This window comes from Rhinichthys klamathensis, unplaced genomic scaffold, assembly GCF_029890125.1.
Source record: "Rhinichthys klamathensis goyatoka isolate OS25496 unplaced genomic scaffold, OSU_Roscu_1.1 h1tg000365l_1, whole genome shotgun sequence".
NCBI classification, from domain to species: Eukaryota; Metazoa; Chordata; class Actinopteri; order Cypriniformes; family Leuciscidae; genus Rhinichthys; species Rhinichthys klamathensis.
Genome location: NW_026606874.1, coordinates 116,144 through 140,133, shown reverse-complemented (window position 1 = coordinate 140,133; position 23,990 = coordinate 116,144). Strand labels below are relative to the sequence as shown.

The 23,990-nt window shown below is 39.6% G+C and overlaps 1 protein-coding gene across 2 annotated transcripts in view; it reads left to right on the top strand.

The window, feature by feature from the left end:
* The first annotated feature begins 421 nt into the window (after positions 1–421).
* Positions 422–23,990, top strand: part of gse1b (Gse1 coiled-coil protein b) — a 93,320-nt gene continuing 69,751 nt past the window's right edge. The window contains exon 1 of one of the 2 annotated variants that reach the window (XM_056233264.1): positions 422–2,927. In XM_056233264.1, coding sequence (XP_056089239.1) covers positions 780–2,927 — 2,148 coding nt within the window. In that variant the 5' untranslated portion in view covers positions 422–779. The remainder of the gene's footprint in view (positions 2,928–23,990) is intronic. The other variant, XM_056233263.1, reaches the window with a different exon arrangement.

The window sequence follows — 23,990 nt, the reverse complement described above, 5'->3', positions numbered from 1 at the left end:
CAAGAAGTGATTGTGCTTCATTCATGTTTTTGTGATGTTTAGGGGTAGGGTATGGTTAGGCTATAGAAGAATAGTATCATTCACATGGTATAAAAAACTATAGAAGTCAATGAGATGTCAGTCATCACTATTAAAAAAAAAATCCCCATTAATAGGCTATAGTTAAACCTGTTGAACACCAGTGTGCCAGACTTCACTAGTTAAAAAAGACTTGGGTCTATATGAATGGGCCAAATCATATTTAAATAGTGATTTGCACACTTTCGTGTTAGGCGAAAATATGAATCTAATATAAAAACAACGGAAGTCTATGAGATGTCGTAACTATAGGCTAGTGAAACAAACGTTTGTGTGTGTGTGTGTGTGTGTGTGTGTGTGTGTGTGTGTGTGTGTGTGTGTGTGTGTGTGTGTGTGTGTGTGTGAGTGTGTGACACTGAGTGAGTGAGAGAGATGGCGCTGTGTTCAGTTCAGTCGTCTCACAGGCACAGTGTGAGGAAACTTCGCCAGGCAACTTTATTAAGACTTTCTACTCTCTAACAGCACACGGATTACGCCGCCTCATAAGGATGTGACTCCAGACGACGGTCCAAATGTGCGTTTCTGGATTGTTACACTGACACACAAATCAGAAATCGGCGGAGCGAGTGAGTTTGCGGAGTGAACGAGTTTTTTCCCCCGCGGGATCAATGGCGCTACATATGTGAGAAAACGCACAAAGAATGCGACTGGCTTTGAAATCACGCTGCTTGTGATTCTGAAGTACTTTTGCGCATGAAACTATGAACGATCCGGAGCTCACGCCGACCTCCAAGGCGCTACAGCGAATGGCTTCGTCTTTGCACGGGGAGGAGAGCGCTCTGTCCGGCAGCGTGTGCATCCCCGAGCGCAACGGGATTTTCTTCATCCATTGCTTCATCTGTGGGAGCGGAGTGACCCCGGGAAAAGAGCTGAGCTTACAGGTAAAATACCAACGAGAAAAGGATAGCGCGTTTTTCCCTTTCCTGCAAGGCCAGGACCCGGCTCCAGGCGCGCCGGAGATCGGTCCGGATGGGGACGCTCTGGTGTGCGCCGTGTGCCACTGCTTCCTGCGCGAACAGTGGAACTCATTCGAGCGCAACAGGACGCCCATAGAAAAGCGCATGTACTGGCTCAAGAGACCATACCAGTGCGATTTACGGAACATTTCCTACGATCTTGAGCGCAGAATGAGCGTTAGTAATTATGACGGCAATGAGTCGGACATGTCCTCCTTCTCTGATAATGACTTGTCCGAGCAGGACTTGGACCTGTCAGCGTGCATGAATAGCAGTAATGCCACAGGTTTCCGTGCGTCTAATAAAGCCTCAAGAGAAGGCGGTAGAAAGAGCGCAATGAGTGTTAAAAGCAGTCCTGAGTCAGCGCGATATCCAACCAGAGTTTACACAGCTCAGGACGTACCCAAATCAGATCGGCGTGCGACTAAAATGATCAATCACATATCGCACTCATCTGTGTCCATGGCTGTCCAGCAGTATGACAGTCAGTCTGTGCGCACACCCCTGCAGGATAACGGCATCATTACGTGTAATAAGCAGTGGATACATGCGTCCACCGGTGATTTGGACGTGACTGACAGCTGCGAGATTAACATCACCAGTGATGATGAGAGAGACTTTGATGTAGAGCGCAGTCAAGCTGTTAAATGTCACTCCAGTCTTTCTGCTGACGAATGCGTCTGTTATATTTGTGGAATCAAGCTTTCAGCAGGGGGCCGCTTCAGAGTGTTTGTGCAGAAGCAGGAGAGAGCATCCAGCGAACCATTCTTTCCTTTTCTGTGGCTCCACACCCCTCCACCTGGTGCTGTGCCACTCAACCTGGGTGGATATACTCTGGTTTGTACCACTTGCCACTCTTCCCTGATGCAACAGTGGCGAGGGTTCGAGCTAGCAGATGTGCCTGTTCTCCAGCGACTCTATGTAGTGCCCCTCAACGCTGGTGCTGCAACCCCTCTTTCTCCACCTGCCATGAATGAATGTGTGGATGGATTACCAAAAATGCACCCACTCCCCTCCATGCCACAGAATCACAGGGAGGCCTGCTACCTATGTGGGAAGGACTGCGGTCGAGAGGTCAGGACGGCATTTACCCATGCTGGTGCAAGTAAATCCCGCAGTGCAATGTATTTCCCATTCATAAACCAGCTACAATGCCCTCCAAATGCTCAGAGTGTGCGTAATGGACAGGTACACTGCTGTGTCGCATGTCACAGCATCTTGGAGGGGGTCTGGGCAGAGTACTGTCTCTGTCTAAGTGAGGAGCTCATTACTTCCGTCAGCATGTTCCGTGAGAGATACCACCTGGCCATGGGAAGGGGAGGAGTCTTGGTATCCCCCCCCAGAGGACCTCTGTCGACCCTTTCTCAGAATGTCATAACAACCACAAGCCACACCTCAATCTGTTACTTGTGTGGAGAGGAGCTCTCTGGAGGAACAGAGTATCAGCTTCATGTTAACCCTCCGGGGCGTTGTGGAGAGCGAGAACCCTTTTTTCCTTTTCTAACTGTCCACCCTCCCGCTCCCCGTGCCCGCCCTGCTGATGCCACGGGCCTTGTTTCTGCCTGTGCACTGTGCTACCATGACCTTCTGGGCCAGTGGACCCAACATGAGAGTCAGGGCTCAGGATCAGGCCCGTCCAGCAGCCCCTGGGCACGCCAGTATAACTGCAACACATTCATCTGCTTCTTCTGTAGGAAAGAGAAGAAGAGACATCTTGGGCTGAAAGCGGTGTGCGTTGACCGCTTGCCTGTGTTCCTCTATGCTCCAAGGGTCAGCCAGACCCTGGTAATTGACAATGGCAAGCAGTTAACAATTGGCTCCTGTGTGGATTGTAAGTCCATGGTTCTGGCTGGACAGAACATGAAGCCGGTCGGTGGAATTGCTCAACACAAGGTAAGGCTGTTGAGGGCCAGATTGCTTTCTATCATAATCTTTAGACTCTTTCATAGTCCTATTGGTTACAAACAGTTTTACATGTTTAAAAAAATCATTAGAACCTCAGATGACTTTGTTTTTCTAGCAACCGCTAGATTGTCTTTCAGAGTCTTCTGGGGCTTCAGTTAGCACAGTTTATTAGGCAGCTTGGCTGGAGCTGTTACTGGGCCAGCATGCAAAAGTTCATCTGATGCACTGATGAGTGAGTGAGCCAAGTGTTGAAACTAAAGTTTTATGGCAGACTGCTGTTCTTTCTAGTGAGTGGGGCGGCCACAGCAAGCGGGGGGTAGATAAAGTATGGAGCCTGCCGCATTAAAGAAATAAACATTTTGCAGACAGTCTAGTAGTTGTAAGCTCTGTTTAAAAACATTCTTCACAGAGGCCAACTCAAGCTTTTGTTGGTCTCCAGGTGTGAGCATGTATTTATTGTGTGTAAGTGTGTTTCAGAGAGACATAACAGACTCTTTTGAGGATGTTACAAACAAAACCACCTATATAATGAGACACGTTATATGTGACAATTTTGTGAGAGGGTTTTTAAGCTGTAATTGGCTGATTCACATATTGTCTATAGATCTTAATATCAAGGCAGATGTTTGTTTTATGTTTTGAACAAAAATGTGTCTCTTCTTATTATTATTGATTGATTGATTGATTGTGTGTGTGTGTGTGTGTGTGTGTGTGTGTGTGTGTGTGTGAAGCTACCTGTATTTATGACTTTCTTTACTGCAGGACTAACATATGAGAAACAAGTTTTACAGATGGTGGCACCAGCACTTTATTTGCTAGCACTAGTGGGGTAGGGGGACCAATAATAAAGGACAAAAACTAAAGCCAGCAATAACATTACATATTTTGTCTCACTGAAATGCACATTTGGAACACTGATTTTAATTCTACTTAGGGTTTGCTCTTCTTCCACAGTCAATACTTTTAAAAGGTTAGACATGTAACTACAGTAAAAAAAAAATGCATGGCTCCTCACTGCCATGGTCATGGTAATTATGAAAATTATGGCTATAACTAAAAAACGATATATTCTATATTATAGACAATTTAGCTGCATAATTTATGCATGCGGCAATGCATGCTTTGATTCATGAATGAGTTTTGGACTATGCTAACACCCAGCATGCATTGCAGCATGAAACATGCCACCATTGTTGAGTTTCTTATGCTGATCGTTACGCCATAGTTAACTTTCTGCACAAAATGTTTTTTATTAGTTTTCAGTAGAGTTGTGGAATATATTTGTTTTTAGTTGAAAACTGTGTTGTGTAAACAGCCCCTTAATGAATGAATGACAACTTCAAATGATTAAGGTTAATGATCAAACAACCAATTAGTAAAAAATCTTTAGATGAACGTCCAACTAAAAAATTAATTCCAGAAAAAAAGTTTCAACTTAATTTCTATTAACATTTCAGGACATCATACTAACCATTAGATTCTATTTAACATCTATTTAGGGATAATATTTCAGAGGGAGACAGCATCCTTTTTGCCTTTCATGAGCTTGTTGAGTTCTAGTAGTTCTAATCGCTCCTTTAATGTGGATTGAATCAAGAAATACTTTGGAAAAGTGATGTGAGGATGCAACGCCTCCAATGCTCTTGGCTCATTACTCTGTCTATGTGAAAAGTCTACCTGTCTTGCTTGCAGCAGGACCACAAGGCAGCATAAATGGGCAAACTGATGAGTTAGTGTCACATCTATTTACAATCCTGGCCCTGGGGACCCACCAATCTGCACATTTTGTATGTTTCTCTTAACTGACACGCTAGGTGCTTCTCAAACGGAAGGATGCATCCTAGTGAGGTTGTGTGCTTCTTAGTCCAGTCCTTCAGAGGCCTAGAGTCTTTCTCAGCATTAAACACTAGAATGAGATAGTCTTGAAAGTGAGCATGGCTATGTCACACATGTTCCCGCCCCACGGTCACGGCATGAAAATATAAATATTCATGATGATTCATCCTTCAAAATTAGCTGATTGAAGGACGCAAAACGAAAGCTGCCTTTCAAGGACCCTAATTGAGACGGCGATTGGTGACGTGGTAGCTGAGATATGCTTCCTTACTAGGACGCAGCCTTCTGTTTGAGAAGCAGAAGCACCCACTTAGTTTAGTTCATGGAGCTCTCACCTAATGAGGTGAAGATCTGAATAAGGTGTGTTAAATAAGGGAGACACCATTGTCAAAACGATCCCCATTCACATCTCCACGAAAAAGACTAAAAACCCTGTGTTCTGCTGCCAGGCCATTAGATGAAACACTATAGACTGAACGCGTAATATGCATGTGCATGACATCATTGTCTTCAGAGATTCGCATTTTTGTTTTTTTACACAGAGACCGTTTTCAAAAACTTGCACTTTGAAACCCGTTTTCAAAAGTTTATGTTTTCAGGCACGCAAAACGCCATTGTCGTGTAAACGAACGACCGAAACGCATAAAAAGTTTTACGTTTTTAGTTGAAAACAGTGTCATATAAACAGCCCCTAAATCTGCAAGAAGCAGCAGCAGCATCAGCAGCAAAAAAAAAAAAAGCTTTATATTTACCTTGCAGGTATAAATTCAATTCAATTCAAATTTATTTGTATAGCGCTTTTCACAATACATATTGTTTCAAAACAGCTTTATAGAAAGTGCATTTCAGAAATGTACATAGAAAAATACAGTTAGTTATTCATGTATTAATTTAGGGCATAACATATCGCCGGCGTTGAGTCGTCTCTTCACAGGCGGCGAGTCGTCTCTTCACAGGCGTTTAGTCATCTCATCGCAGGTGATATAAAGATAATAATGAATGTTTACAATAGTTCATGTTCACAACACGGTGTAAACACTGTGCTTTAAGTGCATGTAAACTGGTCAGTAATTGTAAACTTGTTGCCTCACTATAGATATTTGACAGTTTACAATGGTGTGTTATATTGTGTTGGTTTGACTCATCATACTCTTCGTAAATGAAATGGCCTTCACTGACAGAATTAGTGGTTTATTAATTAATTAATTAATTAATTAATTAATTAAATGAGTTTAGGACTTACAACTTTGGCCAATGGCATTGTTTTAACATTTAATTGTTTTGTAAGTTATTTGTTTTAATGTACAGTATGCTGTGTTTTTTTGTTTGTTTTCCTTGTTATGTTGTGGACTTGATGTCTTACGCTGCCATTTTGTCTAGGTCTCTTTCCTAAAATGGTATTTCATTTCAAGATTACCTGGCAAAATAAAGGCATATAATCTACAGTATTTGTACACTGCCTCAAAAGCTGTTCCTGAAGACCTCCTACCACTACACATTTTGGATGTCTTCCTCATCTAACTCACCTGATTTAACTCATCAACTCATTTGTAGAGATTGCAAGACCCGAGGTGGGTGTATCCGATAAGGGAGACATACAAAATGTACAGTGTTGGGGGGGTCTTCAGGAACAGGTTTGAGAAGCACTGATGAGTCTAGACTGCTGGGCAGCCCTATAGACTTTATGTGCCATCTTTAGAATTTTGAGTTTGAACTCCCATTTTTGCGGTAGCGTTGTATATTTCTATACAGGCCACAGCACTGTCGAAAAGTAATTAGCTGGTGAAGTGGATTTTCTTATTGTAGAGTTAATGTATATTATCATGAGCCATGAGCATTGTAAGGTTTGAAGCGGATGTCATAAATGTCAGTAGACCGGTAAGGTTTTAAAAAGAGCGGTTCATTTATAATCCGTAAGATCTTACCTTCATGCTGTGGAAATACAAACCGTAATACAACAAGCACAGTGCTGATAAGGGGCGGAGCTACATAAGGCAAAGCAAGGTGAATTTATTTACATAGCACATTTTATACACCATTGTAAAAGTGCTTTACATAAAATGGATTTAAAGGGATACTCCACTTTTTTTGGAAATAGGCTCATTTTACAACTCCCCCAGAGTTAAACTGTTGAGTTTTACCGTTTTTGAATCCATTCAGCCGATCTCCGGTTCTGGCGGTACCACTTTTAGCATAGCTTAGCATACATCATTGAAGTGGACAAGACCATTAGCATTTCAAAAAAAAAAAATGACCAAAGAGTTTTGATATTTTTCCTATTTAAAACTTGACTCTTCTGTAGTTACATCGTGCACTAAGACCGACGGAAAATGTAAAGTTGCGATTTTCTAGGCTGATATGGCTAGGAACTATACTCTCATTCCTGCGTAATAATCAAGAAACTTCACTGCCGTACCATGAGTGCAGCAGGTGTAATGATATGACGCAGCGCCTGAAAATAGTTCCGTTGTGTTGACGGAAGGTGGCCTATTTTCAGGCGCTGCGTCATATCATTACGCCTGCTGCTCTCATATTTTTGAGATAATATTATGCTGATTAGCTATTGCTTTGACATGAAAACTGAAAATAAGGCCCGACTCCAAAATCACACCAAGATTCCTGATTTGATTTTTTTTTTTTTTACACCTAGAGTCAAGGTATGCATTCACCTTGAGAATTTCATATTTTTTTCCAAATGTAATGACTTCTGTTTTGTCTTTGTTTAACTGAAATAGGTTTTGGCACATCCAACTGTTAATTTCATCAATGCATTGGCACAGGGAATCAATGGGGTGATCAGAGGAGGCGCGCCTTCCGCTGTAATTTCACCTGCGGGTGTCTCTGTTGGACAGTTACTTTATAAAAATGAGTGACTTTTATACTTTTTAATGTCACATTTTGTAATATTTGCGTTGTTTACATTTTTTATAATATCGATTATTTTCTCATCCAGTTTTTTTTAAGAGACACTGCCTCCCTTAAAGGGTTAGTTCACCCAAAAATGAAAAAAGTATTCTCGTCGCTTGATAAACTTAAGGTTGAGCCACTGTAGTCACTTGGACTATTTTAACGATGTCTTTACTAACTTTTCTGGGCTGGCGGATATCAAATTACCTAGCAGCCTATGAAGGAGTGAGCCAGCTCTCAGATTTCATCAAAAATATTAATTTGTGTTCCGAAGATGAACGAAAGTCTTACGGGGTTGGAAATACATGAGGGTGAGTAATTACTGACAGAATTTTCATTTTTGGGTGAACTAACCCTTTAACTCCTCGGTGGAAACACCCCTGACACTGACATATATAATACATACTCTAGTTGTTTCTGCAGAACGGGTTGACCATACTGTTCTCTGCTCTTCAACCTAATCCTTTGCACACCTGTCATTTGTTTATTTTTTTTGTGTGTTTTTTTTTTCTCGGTCTAAAGCTATGGCACCAACAATCTTCTCCTCTGACTACACTTTTAGCACAAAGCACATGCAGTTGTCACCAGCTTATCAGGCAGTACAGTCGTTTCGACCACCAACTGCTTTGATGCGATTATCAGATAAACTGATTCATAATGTATGGAAGGACTCACAACCTTCCGATGAGTGTCCAAACTAATGTGTGGCTAAAAATGTAGAGAAAATTATGCATTTTCAAATTTGATCAATGAGAACAAAGCTCTGTTGGATTAAAGTTGCATCTCTTTGTTGACACCAATTGTCATTGTTTTATGTTTAAGCTGGGTGTTTGCTGTGGCTGTTATGACTGGTGGAAAGCAATGCTGTAATCTTCTCGTGCACAGTTCAAGTTAGATGAATAGGACCCAGAAAACCCTCACATTTACCTGGCAATGATTTGATCATCTGTTAATTTATCCATTTACCTGCAAAATTCCTGGCTGGACGTGGCAGATGAAGGATAAACTTCAATATGGCGTTTACTTGATCACTTGAATGAAACCGCAAGAAGGATTGCTACCTTAAATCACTTGCTGTTTGTGTTGAAAAGTTACTAATTTGATATTGCATTTGAGGTAGAGAGTATTGTTGCATTCAAAATCGAACTATAAACAGTGTAGCTTAAGGTCCGTAGAGCCAAACAAATATTTTGTCAATCCCAAAAGTTGCTGTCACGGAATAAAGATCCAGGATGTAGCATGTTTTTCTTTTGCATAGTGAAAAGGTGCAAGTGGGTGATAACAAAACGAAAAACAGATCTGAGATAACTGCAGATTTATTAACAAGAAAAAACTAAAGGAACAGAAAAAAGAAAAAAAGAAAATCAGAGCTTTTTTTCTGACACCCTCCTCCTCCCTAGGAACTATTGCCTTGATCTGCTTACAGGGGATTTATGTATGTCAGTTTGTGCAGCCCCAGCTGTATGTTTTACATGCTGTGTATGTTTTTACATTAGCAGGCCTTTAGTGTATTGCTGTTTGTTGATTGCTCCATGGCATAATTCCTCCAATGTTTCTATCTTTTTTCCAATGTATTTCCTATTTTGTGATAGGAAATATTTCCTACGTGATATTTCTTTAGAACATGCCAGGTGAGTGTGGAGCTTAAGTTTGACGTCATCACATGTTTTACGTAATCAAATTGGGATTGGTTCGTGAGATCGGCCAAATATAGTGACAACCAATCGAGTCATAGAATGTAATTATCAGCCGATACCAATCTGCGGCCGGTCATTCGGAGCATCCCTAGTGAAGTGTAATAAAATCAAACATTGTGCGACAAGCTAGCACGTCAAGTATAAATGCCTTGTCCGTTTGGGGAGGAGCCCGCGCACTGAACGGAGGCTTGCTGTGCGGAGCCAGGCTAAAGTATAAACGAGGCTCATGTCAGCATCCATGCTGTGAACGGAATGTGCTGCTCCTCTCAGCCACTCACTGAACAGAGTAGACACAGAGAGAGGTGTGACTGCTGCAGAAAAGCAAGACCTTGCGCTCAGAGGACAGTAGCGACATTTGGAAAGTAACTAAGGTTTGTCCAAATAGTCGCTAGATTTGTAAATACGTAAATACTTTTAAAAAATAACTTTGAGTATAACCGTGAGTATATCAGGGCCTTTAAAGGGCCAACAAGTTGAAAAGTTAGGTAAAGTGCAAGGTAGTTGGCCTTTATACAATATTGATTCTTGACCACAGACAAGGGAAAACTACTACTTGTTTTATAATTGGTCAATTGGGCATGCTAATCGGACGATGTTGATAATCTCAAAATGGCCCAATATTGGCCAATATTCTGTTATATGACTTGTCTTTACCAGCAAGTGTACAGAACTGTTGCTGTATCTCCTCTTGTATTGTCCAGAATTAAATGCCTTAAGGACAACCCTCTACAATGCGAGTAAATCACTCATATATGCAACAGAATTTTCAGTTGTGGTAAATAATGATAGACAAATAATGTCTATCATTAGCCATTGGCTTATAAATTGTTAGATTTCCCTTGCCAGTGTTTGAGTTCGAGGCTAAGTTTAGCACAGATATATTTTCACTCTCCTTCACTTATCTTTAACACATTGTATACTGTAAACTGCAGTGTGAAGGTGCCCGATTCGCCGTCGCTCAGCTGAAAGAAAGAGAGAGAGAGGTTAAGAGAGTCTTACATACCACGTAGAATTGATGCATTACATGTAAATTATATTTTTTGTTGTATTTTCCTGTCAAAAAGTTCATTTGGAATTGTTTTGCCTTTTAAAACAAGCAGACGCCACTGTCGGTTTCTTCAGTAGTGGGCGGAACTAATGCACAAGTGCTCGCCTATTACTGTCCCTGTTTTTATTTCAGCAAATCAGTTTGAGCGAATGTGATTAATATTCATTAACCAAGCAGCTCGTCAGACTTCAGCGTGTTTTATATAGTTATTAGTAGTAGAATTAGTAATAGTATTATCGTCTTGTCAGTATTATTATTAGTTTTAAAATGACAAATATACATTCATACATGGCTACCACATTTTGGTTCTAATTACTTAAGTTCTATTCTATCATAACAAATGCTTGATTGACTGATGTTAAAAGAGTAGTTGTTTTATTTTCAGATCATATAACTTATGGATGTATCTTAAAGGGGTCATGAACTGGATTGTCTTATTGTTTCCTGGAGTGCATTTATAATTAACTCAATCAAACGGATCCTATATGAAATTAATCACACATATATATATACACAAAATAAACATAATATTACAACTTACAATGGCACAAAAGGCTGGGAATGCACAAGCGAACTTGACTTGTGCTAGTCAATTCTGTGGACGCGCTCTTTCCGCAACAACGCACTGAAACACGGGCGCACAAAGAATTCACAACATTATTTTACAGTCGTGTTCTCATTATAATTTTATGCAGCCTAAATGACAGATGGTGCTGCACATGTTGCACTGAGCTGTATCTTCGTTTTCAAAGTGATTTCCAATCATATCAAGAAATTAAAAATTATCATGGCAAACAGCACTCATCTGAAGTTGCTCAGCTGGAAATGATACATTATCTGTTGGCTTTAATATATCGGCCTAATTTTCTTATCGGATCGATAACGATAACATTAAAAATGAGTATTTACTGGCTGATACAGATATAGATATATAAAAGGCTGTGCCATTTTATAAAGATCAACTGATTTGTATATGTATATGTTACCAAGATGTGTGTAGAGGGTTGAAAGAGGTGGGTTTCTTACTAGTGTGACATTTTCTTTTTAACCAACACTTTCTCTTTCCTCTGAGTCTGGGTCCTGCCTGTGGGTCTGTGAGATAAAGAGCAGAATTGCTGTTTGTCTTTGGGTATGTCTAAAATAGCGCTGGTGTAATGGGAGCTGTCTCAGGAGCTGCTGCTGGAGTGACAAACTTTGCCTATGTTTAGATCTGAGCTCTTGGCTAATATTATCAGAATCACATCATACCAACATAAGACAGCATCACTGAGTCCTAGCAGAAATAGCTTTAGTCTCTTATACAGCAGGAATAAGATTGTTATCCAAAAGACAACAAATCTGTCGCCTCAGACACTGTATACATTTGGCAGCACAATTTTAAAATTTACTACAAAGCATAAAGCTACACAACTCTCCATTCTGAGCAAAGTTTGCATACCCCCATAGACTTCTATTGTAAGTAGGCTAGTAGTGTTTCTGCTGAGTAACAGAGTGGCGGCTCTATACAATTACTTACTTGAAATTCAATCAGGAAACTCTTATGTGTCGCAAGCTGATTGGTTCTTGATATGTAATGCCAGCAATCTCCTATCATGTTACATGTATGACTACATACTGTATGTCTTCTACTTTTAAACTGTCAGCCCATCAACTTATGGTGTAAGCCAATAGGTATTGATGTGTAATCTGTCAGCTAGAGCTGCACGATTAATCATTTATTAATCCAAAAATTGCGATCTCGATTCCAAAACCCAACCAATCTCGTTCCTGAATGACAACAATCTACCTGTGTCTATTGAACCTTTGACAAAATCACACTGGAACCTTCAAATCTGCATTCATTCAAGAGTTTTGTTCAGAAACTCTGATTCAATGAAACAAGTGAAGAATTTATGAGTGAGTCATTGAATAATTTATTCAAATCAAATTCATTCAAATTAAACATTTTAAATAGACTGCAGCAATCAATTTGATCAGAACCTCTAGTAAATTACATGTTATTTTGTTTAGTTGTCTGTTCAGAATTATGTAAAAAATGTAAAATTACACTTAAGCATATAAGTGTAGTACACAAAGTATATTTGGCCTAAACTTGTACTCAGAATACTTGACAAAAAATTTTAAAATAAATGCTGGCAGGGAAAGTATAGGGAAAATATAACATATTTACATATTAATATATATATATATATATATATATATATATATACACACACACATTTTTTTTTGTTGTGTTTTAAGTGTCTTATGTTTATATATACTCACACTGGTTGGTTGTAAGAATTGATACATTTCTTTGTAATGTGTTCACACTTGAGTGACTGTGTCTGTATCACAAGGTATGAAGGTATTTGTAAGTGGCAACAGATGAACGGTCATACAAGGTCAAGGATCACACAGGTGGAGGTCACTTTAAGCCTCTTTAAGGAAGCCCATTTTGAATAGAAACAATATTTCTTTGGAAGCTGCAGATCAGTCTATGTGTGACAGTATTGCCTCTAACTATCCAAAAACTCTTGAATACATGTTCCAGGAAATATTTATTTGATATAATCTGCTTGAATCTGCTTGAAGAGGAGAACTGGCCCCCCGACTGAGCCTGGTTTCTCCCAAGGTTTTTTTTTTTCCTCCATTCTGTCACCCGATGGAGTTTTGGTTCCTTGCCACTGTCGCCTTTGGCTTTTGGCTTGCTTATAGTTGGGGACATTTAATATTCAACAATAATATTGATCTGCCTGCATTGACACCATTGTATGAGAACTGAACAGAGCTGGACGATGACATCACTGTTTACTCCAGAGCGGCTATATACAGTGGGGAGAACAAGTATTTGATACACTGCCGAATTTGCAGGGTTTCCCACTTACAAAGCATGTTGAAGTCTGTAATTTTATCATTGGTACACTTCAACTGTGAGTGACGGAATCTAAAACAAAAATCCAGAAAATCACATTGTATGATTTTTAAGTAATTAATTTGCATTTTATTGCATGACATAAGTATTTGATCACCTACCAACCAGTAAGAATTCCGGCTCTCACAGACCTGTTAGTTTCTCTTTAAGAAGCCCTCCTGTTCTCCACTCATTACCTGTATTAACTGCACCTGTTTGAACCCGTTACCTGTATAAAAGACACCTGTCCAAACAGACAACCTCTCCACAATGGCCAAGACCAGAGAGCTGTGTAAGGACATCAGGGATAAAATTGTAGACCTGCACAAGGCTGGGATGGGCTACAGGACAATAGGCAAGCAGCTTGGTGAGAAGGCGACAACAGTTGGCGCAATCATTAGACAATGGAAGAAGTTCAAGATGACGGTCAATCTCCCTCGGTCTGGGGCTCCATGCAAGATCTCACCTTGTGGGGCATCAATGATCATGAGGAAGGTGAGGGATTAGCCCAGAACTACACGGCAGGACCTGGTCAATGACCTGAAGAGAGCTGGGACCACAGTCTCAAAGAAAACCATTAGTAACACACTACACCGTCAAGGATTAAAATCCTGCAGCGCACCAAGGTCCCCCTGCTCAAGCCAGCGCATGTCCAGGCCCGTTAGAAGTTTGCCAATGACCATCTGGATGATCCAGAGGAGGAATGAGAGAAGGTCATGTGGTCTGATGAGACAAAAATAGAGCTTTTTGGTCTAAACTCCACTCACTGTGTTTGGAGGAAGAAGGATGAGTACAACCCCAAGAACACCATCCCAACCGTGAAGCATGGAGGTGGAAACATCATTCTTTGGGATGCTTTTCTGCAAAGGGGACAGGACGACTGCAATGTATTGAGGGGAGGATGGATGGGGCCATGTATCGCGAGATCTTGGCCAACAACCTACTTTCCATAAGAGCATTGAAGATGGGCTGAAACACACAGCCAGGGCAACTAAGGAGTGGCTCCGTAAGAAGCATCTCAAGGTCCTGGAGTGGCCTAGCCAGTCTCCAGACCTGAACCCAATAGAAAATCTTTGGAGGGAGCTGAAAGTCCGTATTGCCCAGCGACAGCCCCGGAACCTGAAGGATCTGGAGAAGGTCTGTATGGAGGAGTGGGCCAAAATCCCTGCTGCAGTGTGTGCAAACCTGGTCAAGAACTACAGGAAACGTATGATCTCTGTAATTGCAAACAAAGGTTTCTGTACCAAATATTAAGGTCTGCTTTTCTGATGTATCAAATACTTGTCATGCAATAAAATGCTAATTAATTACTTAAAAATCATACAATGTTATTTTCTGGATTTTTGTTTTAGATTCCGTCACTCACATTTGAAGAGTACCTATGATAAACATGACAGACTTCTACATGCTTTGTAAGTGGGAAAACCTTCAAAATCGGCAGTGTATCAAATACTTGTTCTCCCCACTGTATATAAATGAACTAAATTAATAACTTATTTACAATAAAAATGAACCATCACTAAACTTACTTAAGCTGGACTATGACACTATTTTCTTCTAGATCTGCTGTTCAGCGAGAACAAACTTTGTTGCATTATTTTCCTGTTACCACTGTAACCCTGCTTTGAAACAATCGGTATTCTAAAAAGCACTATATAAATAAAGGTGACTTGAAGTTCAGCTAGCTCATGTTCACAGATGAGGTACTCCACATTCTCAAGCCTGAAAATGAAGGGCTCAAAAGTCCTTTGATAAGTATTCATTAACATCAGCAAACCAGAGTTTTAATTCCTCTCTATGTTAATTCATGTAACAGGAAAACTATACACACACACACACACACACACACACGCACACGCACACGCACACGCACACGCACACGCACACGCACACGCACACGCACGCACACGCACACGCACACACACACACACACACACACACACACAGTGTTGCTAGTGTGTTTCAGTAGCGGTGGGAATTACTGTAACTGCCCTTGTGTCATTTTTCCAGGCCTGTACATTTGAAGGCAAGATCAGTCTTTGCACTGCATGTTGTTTGACTCTGTCCAGCTGCTTATTGAACTCATTATAAAGCTTGAATATGTCAGCTAGATATGCAGTTTTAATACAGAAAGCATCACTGTGATAGTGCATGATAATAATGTTCCAGAAAAGTTTAAGAAACCCACAATCACTTTGCCACACAACAGGCAGCACCTCTGTACATTGCAGTAAAGTTTGCTGCACTTTATAACCATACTGATGGGCAAAGAGTCTCTGATCAATAAACTATACATAAATGATGAGCAGAGACCTCCCTGCCTCTGCGGTTATTTCTGTTACGTAATGCAGACTAGAGGATGATGGGTGATTAACAGGGTGTTTTATTGATAACAACAAAGGGAGAGGATGATGGTAGGATACGGTGGGTGTCGAGGCAGATGAACACAGGTGGGAAAGGAGACACCGTGGAAGGACGAGACGCTGGAGACAGGGAGATAGTACACAATGTGAAAACAAGACCAGACTCTGAGCTGGGGTGAGGTGTCTGTAGTTACAAAGGCAGTGATGAGGGTGATGATGAGGTGCAGGTGTGTGTGATCATGAATGACGTGCAGGTGAGAGCCAAGGAGGGTGATGGGAAATGTAGTACTGAGGAGTTGACAAGGCTGATCTGTGACAATTTCATACTGTGTGGAACTGGTTTTGGCAATCTTTTGCCATTTTATCAATCCTGTCTTTAAAAGATTTATTCCACAGCTGGTTTCCCGCTAGTGTCACGCCAACTGCCACAACGCGCACAGTCTGATACGGTCCAGAGACACGATAGCACAGAGCGGATCATATGCGCGAGTCGGCGCAGACCAGATAACGTATCGGATCCATTTGAATTGTAGACCGAATGCTATATTTTAAAGCGATATGGAGGAGATTATGAGGAGAAACTGTGGCTTTACAGACCTCAACGGCTATGGCCTAGCTGTGATATAAACTAAATGCTATTGGCTATTTTAAAAAAGGGGAGGAGCTGATCTATGTCCTATGTCCTGTCTTCCTGTTTCAGTTGAAATTACGTCAACACACTGAATAATTCTGCACATTTCAAGGCACTTCAGTGGGCCTTTAAAGGTTACGTCAGGTGTCCCTTCATGTGCCTTTACAACCTGGCCAACCATTAATTAAACAGAGGGGGGAAAAATCCTCTTTCAGACCACAAAAAAGAGGGCCAAGTTTTTGACCAATTCAATGTAACTATAAAATGAATTATTATTATTATAATTTTATTGTGATGATTAGCACTGTATGATAAAAAAATCTAAATAATTGTATTTTACTATAACATTACAATAGTAATATTTATGTCTTAATTTCTTCATTTTCAAACAGTATGCTGGCGAATAAATGCGCCATCCAGTTTCAGAGGGAACTGCTTAATTCACAGTAAATGAAGAATCTGAGAATCTGAAACAGTAGCTATGTTTCCATCCACACGTTTTTATCCGAATTAAGTGATATCGAATGAAAAATGCCTTATGGAAACAGTAAAATTCGATTGAATTTCATGAATATCGACTCAAATGAAATACATTCGGTCTCATCGGATTTTATCTTGATCGATATACGGCTTATGCGATAAATGCTGATGGAAACGTTATTTGGCGAATAAATAATGAATTGCGATTAAGTTTTAGGTCATTTTATGGTTGCAACCCGCCACAAAACATAGAAGAAGTTTTAGTTCATTTCCGCCCAGTATTTCCGCTCTGTTTGCGCACACATGGCGGGTGTCAACAAAGACAGATGTAAGTGGACAAACGAGGAGACGAGATACTTTTTGAATTTAATTTACCAGAAAAATATAACGCCTATTTTAGATAGCAAAAATCTAAGAAATGCCATAATTTATCAGGAATTCGCGAAGGAAATGGCCAACAAAGGTTACAACAAGCCATGGGACATCCTCCGGAGTAAATGGAAGGCGCTCAAACAGCGATACATGTGTCAAAAAAGAGAGTTGTCTCGCAGCGGTGCCGGAGGGAAAATAAAAGGCAATGTGTTGATAGGGTCGTTCTTTTCTTATTATAGCTTGATATGTCGCTATCAGCTGGCACATAAGCACTATTACAACTTGTGCAACATTGATCATTTGTTGGTAGATGGCGCGATCCATTTTGTCTAGCAAAACTTTGTTTGGAAAGGTTTGCTTGAATGTTGTGCGATTCAGTGCGAAAATGAATGGAAACACCTTAAAATGTCTCAAATCAATTCGATATACCAATTTGATCGCAAAACAGCATGTGACGTCATTACGCACAGGTTTTTATTCGCTTTAAAGCCGTTGGATGGAAACACACTTTCACCAGCTTTATTCGCATGAGTTTTTTTACCGATCTTCAGATAATTCGATTGACAAGTGGATGGAAACTTGGCTACTGTATCATGAACTACATGTGTAAATGATGCGCTTGACTCTGAAACCAGTACCATTTACTTCAGTTCCACCCTGCACGATTTAACAATTGCACTAAGCCATATCGTTGATGATAACGCTTTTGTTTCAATATAACGTGCAGCGACTGTACAGTATTCTCACTGTACAGCAGAGGTTCTCAACTCTGGCCCTCCAGATGTCCTGTCCAACTCTAATCAAACACACCTGAACAAGCTAATCAACATCTTCAGGATTACTAGAAAGCTACAGGCAGGTGAGTTCGATCAGGGTTGGAGCTGAACTCTGCAGGAAAGTGTATCTCAAGGGACAGAGTTGAGAACCCCTGCTACAGCATAGTTTTTTCCTACCATTAATGAGGGCAGCTCAAGTTGCTGAATACTGAATAGGTGTAGATTTGTAAATGTGGTTGGTCATATGAACCATGTACATTTCTGAATGAGGTTTTTTTTTTTTTTTTTTTGCAGTGTAGTTTTAATAAATGGTCTGGGTGTTTAAAATGAGATGTTCTGTATCACTCTGCCATTATTTCCTGATCTAGGAGCTTGACTGGTTCCGCTTGGCCTCTAAACACAGAACCTGCCCTGCCTGACCAGGGAAGATTTTTTGTCCCAGCTCCAGTTGTAATTGTGTGAAACCCCCACTGAACATGCCAGTGGCAGAACGCCCGGAAAATCTCTGTATTCTGTCCCATTCTTGCTGAATGAAAGATGTGCCCTGTGAAAAACACAGTTTCTTTCATTGCCCAGCAAGAGATACATAAAAAAAGACAGTAAATTGTTGACATACAGTAAGAGTATAAAGCTGTAAAATATAGCATAGCTTGTGTAATTTGCTCAAATAATTTCTCTTCTGAAACTTTAAAGTAAACATGAGATTACTGGGGATTCGAATCATGAGATTCTTTTTAGAAACATCTTCAAAGCAGTAGATTTAAACCTAAGTCTTCATCTGCTCTCCATTTCTGTCTAGGAGAAACAATTAAGTTACAATGGATATCTCATTTGTGATTCTTTTTTTTTGTTGTTCTAGTGTGTTAGTGATTTCTCAGAGGGAAAGGCTAGCGATTGAAGTCATTGTTTATTTTTATTCTTCCTCTCTCTCTGAAATGAGAGGGTTTTTCCATCTTTACTGCTCCTCTGGTTCTGTTTGTGTGATGGCTCATTCTAGTCTCTCTCCTTCACTGAATCAGTCACGCAGTTCTGTTCATTTAGCACACAGTGTAACAACTGGCTCAAAGTTTTGCCCCTGTGTGCAGGACAATGCAGCCTCCCTGATACAAGTAAACTATCAATAAATAGGACAATTATCTGAAACGTTATAATTTCGGTTAAAGGTACAATATGTAAGAATTTTGTAATAAAACATCCAAAAATCACTTGCACAGTGTGATATATTTCCTGCAGTTGTGTACTTACAATATCCCAAAAGTTCCCAAAGATTTTTAATTTCTGAGAAATTCCAATTTTAAATAATTGGCCGTTCTGGAATTTTCACTTGTCGCCTGTCACTGACGTAATATCCGTGTTATCCCTGGTTTCCGCTCGTGCAGTACGAGCATAGTAACCATGGAGACAGACGTGGACAACAGCGTTACGTCTAACTGTTAGCTAGTTGTTTCGTTCAAACATTATGGACCATGGCAAGCAGACAAATGAACATAAAACTAATCAATGTTATATAGTTCAACATGATGCAATGTTAGAATATGGTCTGTATGTTATTCTAATGTTGATCTAGCTTACTGCTAGTCAGGGCCGTGCACAGACCTTTTGAGGGGCATGCGCTGAAACTAAAAAAGGGCACCCCCCTCCCTTTTTTTATATCAAGATTATTTAGTAAGCCTACATTAAAGGAGGAAATGGTCTCATCTTCATGACAAATTCAATAAAAAAAATAGTCTCAAAAGCTTTAGATTTATTCACTATTAATAACCGTAATAATAATAATAATATAGATAATATAGATATACAGGGTTTCAGGGCTTCTTTAAACCTAATTACAACAGCAACCTTCTGTGAGCCATGCTTGGAGATGTTTATGACTTCACTGTGATCCACTGGGCTGTCCCTCTCTATGGCTATGAGGAGAAGGTCTGCGAGTCTCTCCTCTGAGCAAAGGCTTAGGAGTTGGTTCTTAATTAACCTCATTTTGGAAAAGGATCTCTCCACAGTTGCAGTTGATGGCAAAAACCTGATACTGTGGAGGACCAATGTTGGTCTGTTGAAGGTCTTTTATTCACTACACTTCCCATAAAATAAGCCAGCAATGAAAAAAATTATAAAATAGTGTGAAAAGTACAGTTGCAGTGAAAAGCATTTCTGAAGGATCATGTGACACTGCAGAGTACTGAACTAAAGATGCTGAAAATTCAGCTTTGACCACAGAAATAAATTACATTTTAAAATATATTCAAATAGAAAACAGTTATTTTAAATTGTAAAAATATTTCACAATATTACTGTTTTTGCTTATTTTGGATCAAATACATTAAGCCTTCGAATGAATTAAATCATGAATTAGATTCTGCATCAGGGGCGTAGCCAGTAATGGGCCAGGGCGGCACTGGCCTGCCCACATTACTCACTGGCCCGCCCGGGCAAGTTTGATAAAAATACATTTTTAGTTTATTTTTATTATTCAAGTGTATTTAAGAAAATATATTAATATATACCTGATTTATTGTTGACTGGTGTGTGTGTTTAATTTGTTTTCCGAATAAAATGGAACTGTTGAAGCAAGTTGTAGAAAGCCTCCCTCCGGAACGTTATTGGTTGCTATGGTTGCTAGGGGTTCCGACAGGAAAATTCAGCGGCGCTGGCGCCACAATAATGGCTAAACAACTTTCTTTAATGTGCTATTTGAAAAAAGCAAGAGTTGAGGAAGAAGACACGCTACTGCCTTCCTCTACCGAGTCCACCCAGCCCAGTTCTTCAGACTCATTAACCCACAAGAAGGCTAGTCAGGTGCTGGTGGCGGCCGCTTCTTGCTCCCTCTCTCCCGGTCAGCCTGACGCGGGTTTACCCGCCGATCTAACTGCGATATTATTATTTTAGCTTACTTTATTTTCGGGTGAACTGTCTTTGCACTGCTGACTAGCCTGAATAAAATAGACAGGTTATTGTCTATACTGGTTTGTCCAGCCTTTATTGAGCTCTGTTGGTTGAACATGATGATTTGCCGAATATTGCGAAATAAAGGTGTAACTGTTTTTGCAGTTTGTCAATTAATTTTTCTACTCTCTAAGGTTTAATTATTATTTAAGTCAGTTTTTTTTCTAGGAAAAACTATAGGCCCACTCACATTTTCACTGGCCCGCCCAAAATACAATTTCTGCCTACGCCACTGTTCTGCATGATAAAGATTTCACATTGATCTTCTGTAATTTTTTTTTTATATTTTTTTTAGTTACTACTACAACATTACTGTAGTAAAACCAAGTTTTACTACATTTATGCATGTGAGGACGACCGGAGAGTAGGTAAAGAATACTGTAGATTCAAAAATTAGATAGCGAATACGTGCATATTAACAGACTTGAATTAACCATAATTTAATATTATTACCATAACATTAAATGTTAAATGATTAAATGTTAATAAATTAAGTGTATCTGCAATCATAAATCAAAGAACACATTTCTTAGAAATATATGTAGGTGACGAGGATCACTCGTTGCTTTGTGTAGTTCCAGTACGAACAGCGCGGGGGCGCACCTGTGCTTATGATTCTCCGATGGAAACGGCGCCGGCGGCATCATTACATTTTCATCAACAACTTACCAACTAGATTGTTATAGCTATATAGGCGCTCAGTTTTTCCTGTTGTAAAATACATTTGGTCAAAATCGCATTTTATAAAAAATGAAATGCTACTCAACTGTATGCACAGGCTATTTAAGTGTAGGCTATGTATTATTGGCTATGACTATGGCAAATGCTAGCATAGCCCTCTCTCTCTCTCGTCCCACATATCTTAGTCAGACATCAAATAAATAAAATATGCGCTTTTATAGACAACGTGTTTAGTACTTATTTAAACAACAAGATCTTTGTTTACCCTTGCAAAACTTCGTTCAGCTGCTGTCTGCTGTGCGGCCGCTGCAGAGCTTCAGTTCATTCAGTCACGATAGAGGGGGCAGAGTTATCAGCTTTACTGACAGTTTAAGATCGAACAATATTTACACAAGCTCTTTTTAAGATCTTTCATTGGCTAAATATTTTTTAAAACAGACAGATTGACTTAAAGGGTGACCAATAGCATTCATTTATAAAAAATAAAATAAAACACCACCACCAAAAAAAGGGCACTTCGGCAAAAAGGGCATGTGCTCTGCACAGGTTGAGCCCTACCTGTGCACGTGCCTGCTGCTAGTCTCATACAGCCAACAAACTAACACGTAGAATAACATTATAACTTTCAACACACTCAAATGCAGTTTAGTGTGATAGTGTAGACCAAGTGAAACAACGCTGCATTACCTCACAAGCTTCATTCGTCAAATAAACTGATCTGTGTGAGTAATTCTGCACTTGCGGGTAGTTTGGTAGAATTAAATGTCCTTATTCCTTTATATCCGCGGGACTCGTGTGTGGCGCTGATATCTGTCTCTCATTAGCAATCGAGCCCTGCTTCATACAACAGTCATGATAAAAACATCAATGTATTCACTCATCCATAAGCATTATTAGATCCATAAGCTTGACGACAAGTTCCATAATTCAACTGGAATTTTGCGTCATCAACCTACGCCTTTGTTATTGTAAGAGGTTAGGGACCCCTAGCAGGCGAAAAAAATTACATATTGTATCTTTAAGAGCATATGATGTTGCATTTTTCAAAGCCGAAGATAATCTCATAGTAATTTTACCAGGTCACATTCATGTGTTCGCTGCTCTAAAGAGTGTTCAGAGTTCATCCCGGGACTTGATGGCCTGCCGGCTGCAGATTTATTTCTGCCTTGAGCCCTCAATAATATTTGTTGAACTAACTTCGCATTTGGGTCCTCAGTGTACCAAACTGGTATTTATGAAATAATGTTTTGTATTATTGTCCTAAATATTTTACTGACTTTTTAAGACAACATAAGTATTTTACGAAGCTGCAAGATTTTACAAAAAAGAGAGAATGAACCTGCTGATGATTTTTGGAATATTTATGTTGAAAAAAAATTTATGTTGGAACACAACAAGTTTAAGAACAAATTTATGTACGTACATGTGTTGTGAATTAGAAAGCAATTTGAATGAATCAATTTGACAGGAATCAATGAATGAGACCTATTGTTTTGATAGTAAATTGTGTTGAAGATAAAGATGATAACAATTGTTTTATCTTCCTGGTCATTGTTTTTAGCACATTACATTTGAATTGCATTTTAGATTGTTCTCTGAGCATAAAACTAAGCGCCGCAGTTTACAAGTAAAACATGTAAAAATACCATTAATAACTGAATCATGAATGTTTTTTAGCATCTTCACAGTACACATACTGCTGCTTGTTGCAGTATCGAGAGGCTTCACTGGACTTGTACATGTCTGGGCAAAACTATCTACTGGTGTTATGTATTCCTTTAAAGAATGAAACATGACCACCATATAAAGTAATCTTTTTTCCCTCTCTTTTCAGAATGTTAAATGATTGATACTATGTCTGTTGCTCCCCCTTCCCTATTTGTTTGTTTGAATCAATGTTATCTTGTTATATCTAAAAACAATAAAAAGTTGATCGCAAAAAAAGAATGAAACATGACCGTATATCATGCCTTTCGTGCTTCATAGAAGGTCAAGTCAAGTCAAGTCACCTTCATTTATATAGTGCTTATAACAATATGGATTGTTTCAAAGCAGCTTTACAGTGATAATAGGAAATTAAAGTAACAGAGAAATTAAATTAAAGCTTTACAGCAGCTCTAGAATAAAGTTATTGTCCAGCTAAAGTTAGTTTTGATTGATTCACTTCCTTTGCAAAGAACATTAGTTATTAACTTAGGGGCCTTAGTAACTCCCCTAAGAATGTCGCGTGATACTGTGTGAAATCGCAGGATCCATTTTCCTTTGATTGCATCTGTAATACATTTATCTTCCTATCATTCTAATTAAAATTCCAGTTGCATCCTGTTGGACTATCCTCTATTGGTCACATTTTATTAGGGTCCAATTCTCACTATTAACTAACTATTATCTGAGACTTTTGCCTCAATAAATACCTAATTATTGCTT